Genomic DNA, 12,296 nt, shown 5'->3' with positions numbered 1-12,296 from the left:
ATGTTAGGAAGACTGACATCATATCAATTACTTATAAGCTACTTTTTCACCTAAAGAAAATAAAAAAAAGTTAAAGAATGAGATTATTTGTGTGATTTGAGATGAAGTTCTGTCGGTTTAAAGTTCATTAAACCAACTAAAGTGATTTTTTTCTAATTTTTAGAATGTGTGTAACTCAGTGTTTTAACTTGTTGCTGAATAAAAGCTGAATAATCATTCAAAACCTGTTTTGTAGTCATTGACATCAATGATTGATTATTGAATTGTTCAAATAATTGTTCATTGATTATCAAAATGATAATTTTTTTCAATCCTATTAGAAGCCAGACAGGTAGTGATCATCGAGTACATTTGCATGGACACCAATAATTCAATTTTAATAAAACTAAAACTAAATTTTAACAATTAAGACAATACATGACAATGCGTTATCATAATAATGTACAATGATGAGTCTACCATGTAGACATCATTTTATTATTATTATTATTTTTTTATTTATTTAATTCAATTAAGGTCATAATGGAACCAAACAGAAATCAGATTAAGACATGTGGCGAATGCTGGTTTTAGTCGCATTATTAATGCGCAGTATAGACATGTAAACACCTGAATCAAACTATTACCATTGTGTAGGATTTTCGCCGCATTTTGCCACAGGATATTTCATACACACAACTGTTTGACACTGTTCTCATCACCAACAGTCAGAGTCAGTGAAGGACCACAGACACACAAATCACGAAACGTAGAGTCCCCCCCCCCCATACGACATGCGGTATCAAATTCCATTGAAACAACACTCTTCCAGCAGTTCATACTCGCATCCAATATCTTGTTTGTCACAGGGGACATGCATCAGTGGCGTAGCGGATCATGCCCCGCATGATTAGGGGGCCCCGCGTCGTCGCGATTTTTAATAATTGATAATCCGGCAACCGCAATTATCAAACTCTTGGGAACAACTGTGGTCGGAACCAAAGTTCACAGGTCTGTGTTCTCTGAACACCTCTCAAGCGGTGGACTACTTCATTCTGATTGCTTGCTGCCAATGTTGCCAACTTAACGACTTTGTCATTAGATTTAGCGACTTTTCAGACCCCCCTAGCGACAAATCTAGCGACTTTTTTGTGTGTTATTGGAGATTTTTTTGGTAGACTGTCATTCGTCCATACTGTACCGTCCCTACTCTTCTCAACTAGCTGTGTGTGATGCCACCGGCCCCTCCTCCGCCTCACAGCACTGACAGGCGGCTCAGTCAGTCCTCTACAGCAGCCTCTCCCACCTGCAGCCCGAGAGCAGATCACCCCTCTGCGTACCGGTGACAAATGATTTAGCACAGGCAGTGTGAAGGTATTTCCCTTGTACAGTCAAACCGATCTACTTCTCCTTTATTTTAACAATTTAATTGGACCGTTTATTCTTTTTTTTGTTTACAATCACAGATATTTTAGTGACAGTTTCTGAACTTGTCTGAGTTTATTACATATGAGAGATTACTGCACATTCACTACACATCTATAATGACATACTGTATTCAAACAGCAATACATTTAGTTAAATAAACATGCTTATATAAAGTGTAGTGCAATTATAAATACCCCTTTAGTAACCATAGGCTGTTAAACAAACAGAAACGGTAGAACGTGATGACGTCAGTGATATGCAAATTGACGTATGACGTAGCTCCCCCCCACCCCCCCACCCCCACTTCATCAGGGGGCCCCATCAGCGATCCCTGCAGGGGGGCCTCCGCATCTCCGCTACGCCACTGACATGCATGAAATGTTTCTGAATGAAAGTGAAAGTGCCAAACTGCAGTTTAAGTCAACAAAATTTAAGTGAAACACCCGAAATTACGTGAAACTCCAGAAGAAAAATGTGGATATCTTGATAAAGCAATGACATTAATCGAAATTATGTGCTAAAACATGTAAAATAGGATCATGACAGGACCATTCAATAAGCAACTCATGTAAAAACCTTAATCATATTATTGTCTTATTCAGATTAAGGCAAATCATTTGATTCCTGATGTCCATGTAAACATGGTCATTGTCTTGATAACAGAGTTGATACATCAGCCGTTCACATCACAGCCTCCTGTTACAGAGGAAAGACACACTGCCACATGCCCTGCTTTCCCCGAGGAAAAATCCTTCGCTTGACATCTCAAATGAGTCCGTGATGGTGATAACAGAAGGTTTTTGGTTTGTGGTGTTAGAGAGGACACCCTTTTCTCGGTTCTGGGCTTGGCTGAAAAATGGGACTGTAGGAAAAGAGAAGTTCTCCCAGAGCCGGGCTCCCTTGATGAGAATGCGGTGTGTGTATGTACAGCATGTGTGAGTGAGAGAGAGAAACTGAACTCTACTGCTTTCATCTGTCTCCCCTACAGCCTTTGTACAACCAGCCATCTGATACCAAGCAGTACCATGAGAACATCAAAATGTGAGTGCACCTTTTGCTCTTTTCTTTAAAATCATGATCAACTTACATCTTGTTTGTCTGCTCAGTTTAGAGGAGGGTTTGTATTTATTGAAGGATGGAGAGCTTGAATTGGGCACACACCTATGATCAATTCAATATAATATAATATAAAAAAACAGCACTGGGGAAGTTCATTTTCTACTGTTTTTATTTAGTAGGGCTGTTTTGGTACATCAAAATTATGGCTTTATAGTCTTGATTTAGTATGATTTCAATATTGTACTTTCAAAAGCAAAAAAAAAAAAAAAAACATTTGCGACTGTCGTCAAGTAAAATAAATGATAATTACACCGGTCTTAAAGTTTTAAGAAATCTACCCCAGCTAATACTGTAAACTCTGCCATGAACATAAGGAGATGTATTTCTGGCACATAACTGTAATGTTGAAGGCTGCAATAAGCAAGCAGCTCAAACTCGATTGGGTTTTATATCTACTGCTGTAATGAAAACACAAATAAAAAGTAGGAATGCACTGAATTTCCAGCTGCCGATAATAACACTGAATAGCGCTACTGTGCTTTCATGACAATGCTGGAAAAATGACACCTCTCTATTCGTTCACTGTTAGTAAAATTTACTTTCGGTGAACTGTAGTGATTTTATTAGCTTGTATATATATTTTTTTAAGTCTAATTAACTTTTATTAAGTATAATTAACTATTGAGTTAAATGTTTTTTTGTACAAAATCACTTTATATTACTTAATAAAGTAATACATAATGTTAAAAAACTTTTTTTTCCAATTTTTGGCTTCACCCCCTGTTTAAGTTAGGCGGGAAGTCGAAACTAATTTTCATGTGAAGCAACGCATCCATAACAACAACGACCTGTGTTCACGCCCCCAAAATAACACTTTTTAAAATTTTTTTTAACACATTATAAAAAAAAAAAATGTTTGTGTTTTGAACTGAAGCTAAACTGGCACACTCAGAAGAACCATAATATTAATATTAAATCTTAAAAAAGGGGTAAACTAGGTGCCCTTTAATACCTAAAAACGGCATCACAGGACAGCGCGGAGGAGAAAGGGAAAGGTGGGGAAAGATGGCCAATAGCATCTAGTGCAGTCTGCATAGATCTGCTAAATTGTTATATATATTTTTTTACACAATTCAGTGCAGAAATAGCAAAAACAGTCTGCAGATTCTGTCTGGCCTTGTGCTTAAGGCATTTTTGTTATCTTTTTGTTACTCTTAAGTCTGATTATATAATAGTTTCTCTGCATTTTGTGTGTTAATACAAAGTAATGCACATAAGATCTTCCATTTCTTGTTTTCATGAGACATTTATTTAGACATACATTAGTACAAAACATCACTGGCACTATAAAACTAAGTAAAAAGGAAGAAATTGTTTTGTTCAAAGTAATCAGATAAAATAAACGATTTTAAAATGACTTGATTTCTAATTGAAAGTAAAACAAAATCTGTGTCTGAATTGAACGACCATAAATGACTCGTTTCCACTGAGTGGTACGGTTCGGTTCGGTAAGCTTTTAAGGCTGTTTCCACTGTGAAAAGGTACTAAAAACCGAACCGTATTACCTAGCACAACAAAAGGGTACCAAAAGGTGGAGCAAGGTGCACAGATGATTGCTATTGGTTTACAGAGATACGTCACTAGATTGTGCTCAAGCCAGGAGAATGACAACAAAGGAAGTGCCATTTTTAAATACACAGCCGAGACATTACACTGTAATAATATATACATATAATAACAAGCCATGGTCGACCCGAGCTCAAACAAACCTTGTTGTCGTCTTGATAAACAGCCACAAAGCCAAGAAAAAGAGCAGAATCTATCCTGTGCCCCATTGTTGTTTACAAGGGCGTCTAAAGCGCGAGCTGATTCACTTTCGAGATAGAGAGAGAGAGAGAGAGCGTGCACATCTATATTTGAAATAGAGAACTTCTTGCTCATGATAATAACATGTGCATGATTATTAAAGTGCTTCTGACATCTATCTAAAATGGACAAACGCGAGTGAAGCGTGAAAAAAACAAATGAGCAAATGATTCTTTCAGCAACCTAAAACATGAACAAACTGCTGTGTTTAACTATTAGCATTAGCTTTTGGACTATTTTAATTTCGGAATGACATAATTACTTTCTAACAGAGGTTACATGTGCTGGTGAAGATCAAAGACACAGATCAGAGGTTTGCACTGACTGTAGGCTTTATGTTGCGTGCTGTTTTTGAACCCAAATAAGGACTAAATGTATGCTGTGTGCAGTTTTTCTGTAATTGGTAACACATCGGTGACCGTAAGGGTCTGTATGTGTTCATATACAGTATGCTACATTTATTTATTTATTTTGTATAATTGCAAACGTTACAGTAGGCTATTTCATTATTATCATTGATTTGCAGTTATAAGCACATCATGTTCATAGAAAGGTTAGTTAATGGATCTTTACCGTATAAACAAGTGTTTGTGTATAAAGCATCTGTTTTGTGAGAAGTGCTTCTCATATGATATGTGAACGACCCATGCAGCTTTACCTTGACATTTCTTTGAGCGAGAATGACATTGACTTAACTTTGTCATACACCACGCCTTCCATTGATAGCCTTTTGGCAGTGAAAACGCAAGTCTGATAAAGGTGACCCGTACTGACCCATACCGTACCACTTAGTGGAAACGGGTCAAAAGTACTACTAATTTTTACGACAAATACTTATTCAGTTATACTTCTATTCTTTAGCTGCTTGTTCATTCGTTTAGTCCCTGTTGAATCTTCTTTAATGCAAAATGTTGTGTTTTTGATTGCACAACTCACAAAATCATAAAATGTTATCGTTTATTGTGATGCAACAAATCCCCTACCTCCATTCTTTCTCATTGGTCTTATTTCAGTCAAGCAGACAAATTTGGCAGAAACAGAGAGAAAAATATGGCCTATTTAAGCTTGTCTTTAAAGTTTTTAGTCAGTCTTTTATCAACCCAAGTAGCATCAGTGGGAAGTATGTGTGCAAGAGGTGATGTGTGGGTAGATCATGGGCATTTCAGTCTCTCTTGCACGGAAGCTAATCCTGCTGCCATCTGCTGTGTAATGCAGCACTACCTCTGCACATACACACTTTATCTCACTCACATGAATACATGCAACAGTAATGCTTCTCATTCAGTGCTCATGATGCCAGTATGAGAGGTATCTGACCCCAGGCTGATTTCCCTAATTATGTAGACATAAACACACAGTTTGTGCCAAGACCACAGTTTGTGTATGCGCCCACACACCGACATGTAGGACTCCGTAATGCAGGATGAGACTAGATTAATGCTTGTGACCTCCAGTGTGAGAGGTCAGTGGCCAGGAATTAATCGGTACAGCGTGACAGAATTAAAGCTGATTACTAAGCTGACCTGTATTACTTGTTAACTTTCTCTCAAACACAGATGTTACAGTTCAAGCGTTTAGGGTCTGTATTATGCTTGTCTTTTAAGGTTGCATTTCATTTATCTAAATTTATTTCATCATAAAATGAAAAAATACTGTTATATGTACTGTTACATATGTTATACAATCTTAAAAAAAAAAAATGTATACTACTAATAATTTTACAATTTTACAGCATCCAATTCTATAAATCATTAAGATGCTGTTTTTAGTGTAACTTCTTTTCTTATAAGAATGTCTTATAGATCTACTAGCCATGATGAGTTAATCTTTAAATGATTAATTTGTTGATTATTTCTTTAGTTAATTAATATGTCAAACCCCTAATATTATTCATTACAATTGTATATTTATAAGGAAAAAAGTATTTAATCCAAATTTCAAATATTATTTAAACAATGTTCACTGGCCATTTTATAAGGTACACCTGACCAACTGCTCGTTAATGCAAATTTTTAATCAGCCAATCACATGGCAGCAGCTCAATGCTTTTAGACATGTAGACATGGTCAAGACGATCTGCTGCAGTTCGAACCAAGCATCAGAATGGGGAAGAGGGGATTTAAGTGACTTGAACATGGCATGGTTGTTGGTGCCAAGCGGGCTGATCTGAGTATTTCAGAATTTGCTGATGTCTACTGGAATTTTCACGCACAACCATCTCTAGGTATTACAGAGAATGGTTCGAGCTGATGGAAAGGCAACAGTAATTCATATAACCACTCGTTACAACTGAGGTAAGCAGAAGAGCATTTCTGATCACACAACACGTTGAACCTTGAAGCAGATGGGCTACAACAGCAGAAGATCACACCGGGTGCCACTATTGTCAACTAAGAACAGGAAATTGAGGCTATAGTTTGTGTAGACTCACCAAAATTGGACAATAGAAGATTGAAAAACTTTGGCTGGTCTGATGAGTTTTGATTTCTTTTGCACATTCGAATAGTAGAGTCAGAATTTGACATCAGCAACACGAAAGCACGGATCCATCCTGCTTTGTATCAACTGTTCAGGGTGGTGGTGGTGTAATTGTATTTTTGGCACACTTTGGGGCCATTAGTACATATATAGCATCATGTCAACGGCACAGGCTACCTGAGTATTGTTGCTGACCATGTCCATCCATTTATGACCACAGTTTACCCCTCTTCAGATGACAACTTCCAGCAGAATAACATGACAATGAGTTCACTGTATTTAAATGGCCTCCACAGTCACCAGAGCTCAATCTAATAGAGCACCTTTGAGAAATTCACATCATGGATGTGCAATCGACAAATCTGTAGCAACTGTGTGATGCTATCATGTCAATATGGACCAAAATTTCTGAGAATTATTTCCAGTACCTTGTTGAATCTATGGCACAAAGGATTAACGCAGTTCAGAAAGCAATAAGGGGGTCCAACCCGATACTAGTAAGGTGTACCTAATAAAGTGGCCAGTGAGTGAATATAGTGAACATTTTTGTCGGCTGTGTTAAGATCTTTAGAAAAAAAATTATGACTTGATTATATAAAGGAGACAAACTGAAATGAAAATTGTGTACTGAGGAAAACACATCCTGATGTTTCACGCACATTTGTTTAAAGTGCCTAACATGAAGCGTTCTCATATTTAGGTCAACTTACTTGTGCACTTTTCCCAAAGCAGCTCACTTTCTGTCCACTCCTTTGTCATATACAATGTGGCTATTGAAAAGTGGCATGCTATTAATCATCAGTAATTTCTTTATATTATAGATTGCTTGTTGCAGCCCTAGTTTCTTTTAAATCTAGGCTTTATGCTTTTCCCTTGGTAAACAGTAAAACAAGCAAAAAGAAATACAAACCACAATTTCTCTGTCACTTATTGCATTTTTTCTTTGATTGGATAGATCTGATCATGAAAAGACCTGGTGTAAATAACCTCTAAAATGCTATCGAGATGGACACAGGATAAATCTGACTGTTCGAACCACTTCAGGAGGTGGTTTGGGAAGCATTCCAGACAAAACTAGACTAGTCTGATCTAAATGCATCTAGATGTTAAAAACATGTACATTTTACTCCTCTCAAAATGTTAAAAAACAATAAACGAGAGTGTGTAGTACAGTAGATGCATCAGGTCAAATGCAAAAGCAGACGACATTTTTTAATGTTTGTTTCATTTAAAAAAAAAATTAAGTTTCATTGTATTTTTGACCAGTCATTAATTGTTAAATGATAAGCTTAAACTGAAATTAATTCCAAATGGCATCATAACAAGAGATGCATCAGATGTTCAGTGCATGAAGAGAAAAAACAATAGATAAATATAGCATTTATTTTGTTTACAAAGGTAGAGTGACGTGCTTTACGGAGAGTAAAGGTCATAAACAAATTGACGTAAGCCCTTTACAGTTTTGAATGATGCCTTGCACGTATATGTAGGACAAAAATAGATGTTTCATTTAGCACGTAATGACCGTAATCACGGAGCCTGCATTGTGCACTTGTTGTAATGGTGTACTGGAACACAAGTGAAGTACAAAAGCCTCCTGTAGCCTACATACAATTTGTTAGGCGAAAAAGAAGTATAGCAAGTATAGATAAGATGCATCAATTTCTTTTTATCTCTTCTCTCTTCCAGAAATCAGGCAATGAGGAAAAAGCTCATTCTCTATTTCAAAAGAAGAAATCATGCTCGCAAACAGTGGGTAAGTGATGACGTTTAAACACCTGAACATGAATGATGGGCACATTTCTATCAGTTCTAATATCGCTCTTAATTCACAAGGTGCCCATGTCATTGTAGTGGTTAAGAAACACACTGGAACTTGTTAGTTATTTGGTTAATTTTAATCTTTTCTCTCTGATAATGTACCCCAATTTTGACTAAAAGACCATGCATTTTGCCTGGTGTATTCAGGAACAGAAGTTCTGCCAGCGCTATGACCAGCTAATGGAGGCCTGGGAGAAGAAAGTTGAGCGAATCGAGAATAACCCACGACGCAGAGCCAAAGAGAGTAAAGTGCGGGAGTACTACGAAAAGCAGTTTCCTGAGATCCGCAAACAGAGAGAGCTGCAGGAGCGCATGCAGAAGTGAGTAGTCGTGCGCCGTCTTGCTCAACTACTTTGAGTCTATTTATTTGCATATGTAAATGTATATTTATTCAGTTTTTATTACAATTTCAGTAATATGATTGAATGAAATGCAGATCTTTAGATGATTTATGCACAATTTTAGTTTACACGTTAATATTTTCTGTCTTTTTTAGTAGATGTATTATATAAAAGACCTACTGTAGCTTTGCTTACCTAACAAGTGGTTCTAATTAGGTTTGCATTGTAAACCTTAAATAAAAAGTTCTATTTTTTTAATTTCAGGTGTAAGGTTTTAGTTACTATACTCCCAAAGTCATTTTGTATAAATCTACAAATTTTTAAAACAGTTTTGAGCAGAAATAGCAAAAATAGTCATCAGATTCTTACTGGTTCTGACATTTGCATGGCTCATTTTAATCTTGTGCTTTATAGAAGTGTGTTTATATCTTTGTTTGTGTATTTGTCTGCAGTAGAGTGGCTCAGCGTGGTGGGGGTCTGGCCTCGGCAGCCCGCAGTGAACATGAGGTTTCTGAGATCATCGATGGCATCTCAGAGCAGGAGGTACGAGCGCAACTTAAGTGAACTCTCTGTGTTTTCTATGTTGCTTTTCAGTGCAATTCACCATTTCAGTTAGACCTTCAATATCTGCAGTCAAAACAGTAATTCAGTTTATTAATAAACACTTGGTAGTAGAGGTCTGCACGGGACTCTTTTAAAGAAATTTTAAGGTTTAATGGAGGGTTTTACACTTGGTTCAATTGCCTCGACCCTACCTAAGTTCGATTGTCCCCCCCCTTGCCTCCTTCTCGGTTGGTTTGTGTTCACACTGTCTTTTTCCTTCTGAACCCTGTTACACTTGCGTCGTCTAGCTGCTGTTTTGTTTACGGTCGTTGGTAGGTGACGGTCACGCAAGCAAGCGCCGAATTGGAAAGACTTCCGCACATCGCGGTCATTCTGCTTTTACTGTTGCTTTTAGTTTTGGACAAACAGAAAGCGACTCGCATGCATCTGCCGCAAAAATATTATAAACATTCAGAACATCACACAGTGTCTGCAGAAGCTGTTTTTGGAGGAGACAACCAGACATCACTGTGTATCTCTGTGTTTGCCCTGGCTCAGTCCCGCGCGTGTCACCAGGGTATGAGACATGACACACACACAACGAACGAACGAACTTTATGAAAAGGATAGTTTGTTGTACAGTTGGAGGTTCACTTCCGTTATTTGGTACGATTGCATTCAGAATTGGTACGATTGGTACGATTGCATCAGAAGGAATTGTACTGGAGTTTGCATGTTCAGGCGGACTCGGGTACGGTTCACGGGTGGGCACCCAAGTTTAGAAGACACGTTCACACTAGCTAAACGTACCGTACTATGACGTCAAACGAACCCGGGTGCAGACCAAAAGTTCTAGTGTGAAAGCACCCCATTCCGCTACCGTCCACTCCTGCTTTGAGCTAATTATTATGCACCAACCTGTGAGATCTCTTCGCTCTATGGATCGTCTCTATTTGCAAGTTCCTAGATCACACTTAAAATGTCGAGGTGATAGAGCTTTCTCGGTAGCAGCTCCAAGACTCTGGAACGATCTCCCACTCTCTTTAAGCACAGCTCAAACTTTGAGTCTTTTCAGAGGTCACTGAAAACACACTTATTTTCTTTAGCTTTTAATCATGTGATATGAGTTTATGTATTTTGGTTTTATGTATATTTTACATGCTTTTCTATTTGATTTTTTGTACAGCACTTTGGTAATCCATTGTGATTTGTAAAAGTGCTATAGAAATAAAGTGAGTTGAGTTGAGTTGAGAGTTATTCCTCACCCAACTGCTTCTGCTATTTATTCATTCTTTGTTAACCCACTATCCATCTAAGACAGTTTTTATCCTGATCCAACCATTCCTATAAAATTTAAATGTCATTTTCACATCCTACATTTAAATTTTCACTAGCTGCTAAAGGGTGTTTACCTGACATGACTCCATTGATGATGCGCAAATTTCAAATGTAGGGCAGGAAGTCATTCTTTTACATAGGAACCACTATCAGAACATTACAATCTTTTTTTTATGTTGTTTTTAATTGTTTAAATCGGCCAAAATAAGAAATGCCGAACAGCTTTTGCAGACTTTCTAAGGTTTTTGCTCAAAAAGGGGAGAAAGTTCAAGAAACTGGCTGAAAAACATTTGGATGGAAAATTTATTTTTCAATACAATATTGTCTACAAACTTTTTTTTGAACGCGAGAATTCATTTGACTGCACCAATAAAGATTATTTATAGGCCTAGCTGTGTATAAATATGCTAATGAAAAGCAAGTGACAAATAGAGAGAGAAAAGCATTTGCCAAATGCTTTTTTAAAAAGCCATTTAAATTGTGCATTTACTGTAAGTGTATTTTAAATTAACTATATATAATATATATATTAATCTATATAATGTGATTTATATTTATAAAAAATACTATTTATACATCTGAAGCTATTTATAATTGCGTTGTTTTATTGCTTTATTAAATGACTTTTAAAAACACAGTTTAATTGAACACATTTAAATATGTCTATTTATTTGTCCAATATTTGTTCATTTAAATTGTGATTTATTTAAACACTTTTTTATGCTTCAGTTATTAAATTCTTACTTTTATTTTTAACCGGCAGTCCCGGTCCTCCATACATTAAGACACACAATACACTATTAAAAAGTTACATTATAAAACCGTTTATTCAGTTTTTAATCACAATGTAACTGTTTTTCTGTTTTCATTCAAGCAGATGCAGCCTTGATGAGCATTGATCACATATGTTGAGCCTTAATGATACTTTTAAATTCTAAGAAACAAAAACTGTAAAACAGACAGCGTATTCTTCAGTGTAAAATGTGCACAAATACCAAAGTGCCTTCACATATCAAGGTCTGAGGCACAACCAATTTGGTTTTATGGCTGATGGACTCTACACAGAAACAAGATTCAGTGGCATATTTGCTGACCACCTCTGCCATTCTTTTAGCATCACTCTTTTTTTTCTCTCTCTTTCCATTTCATGTTTGTCTCTTTCTTGCTGCAGAACTCTGAGAAGCAGATGCGTCAGTTAGCTGTGATTCCTCCCATGCTGTTTGATGCCGAACAGCAGAGGATAAAGTTCATCAACATGAATGGGCTGATGGATGATCCTATGAAGGTCTACAAAGACAGACAGGTCATGAACATGTGGAGCGAACAGGAGAAGGACACCTTCCGTGAGAAGTACGTTCTGTGCTTTCAGTGTGGAAGTGCATTTTCATTTTTCACCAAGGGATAAGGAGTTATGAAATCTGTTCTTAGATGAATCAGCATGTG

General features: G+C 37.0%; 1 protein-coding gene across 22 annotated transcripts in view; it reads left to right on the top strand.

Annotated features, from left to right (window-relative positions):
• ncor2 (nuclear receptor corepressor 2) overlaps positions 1 to 12,296 on the top strand; it is a 197,225-nt gene that overhangs the window by 107,090 nt on the left and 77,839 nt on the right. For all 22 annotated transcript variants that reach the window (XR_012383753.1, XR_012383752.1, NM_001007032.1 and 19 more), the window contains 5 exons: positions 2,396 to 2,448; positions 8,500 to 8,566; positions 8,779 to 8,951; positions 9,425 to 9,515; positions 12,025 to 12,203. Coding sequence is in view for 20 of the 22 variants with exons in the window: in NM_001007032.1 (NP_001007033.1) it covers positions 2,396 to 2,448; positions 8,500 to 8,566; positions 8,779 to 8,951; positions 9,425 to 9,515; positions 12,025 to 12,203 (563 nt within the window). In the remaining 2 variants the exon portion in view is untranslated. The remainder of the gene's footprint in view (positions 1 to 2,395; positions 2,449 to 8,499; positions 8,567 to 8,778; positions 8,952 to 9,424; positions 9,516 to 12,024; positions 12,204 to 12,296) is intronic.

The sequence above is a fragment of the Danio rerio genome, chromosome 8 (assembly GCF_049306965.1).
Source record: "Danio rerio strain Tuebingen ecotype United States chromosome 8, GRCz12tu, whole genome shotgun sequence".
NCBI classification, from domain to species: Eukaryota; Metazoa; Chordata; class Actinopteri; order Cypriniformes; family Danionidae; genus Danio; species Danio rerio.
The sequence above is the reverse complement of the archived record's forward strand: the minus strand, read 5'-3'. Positions and strand labels throughout refer to the sequence as shown.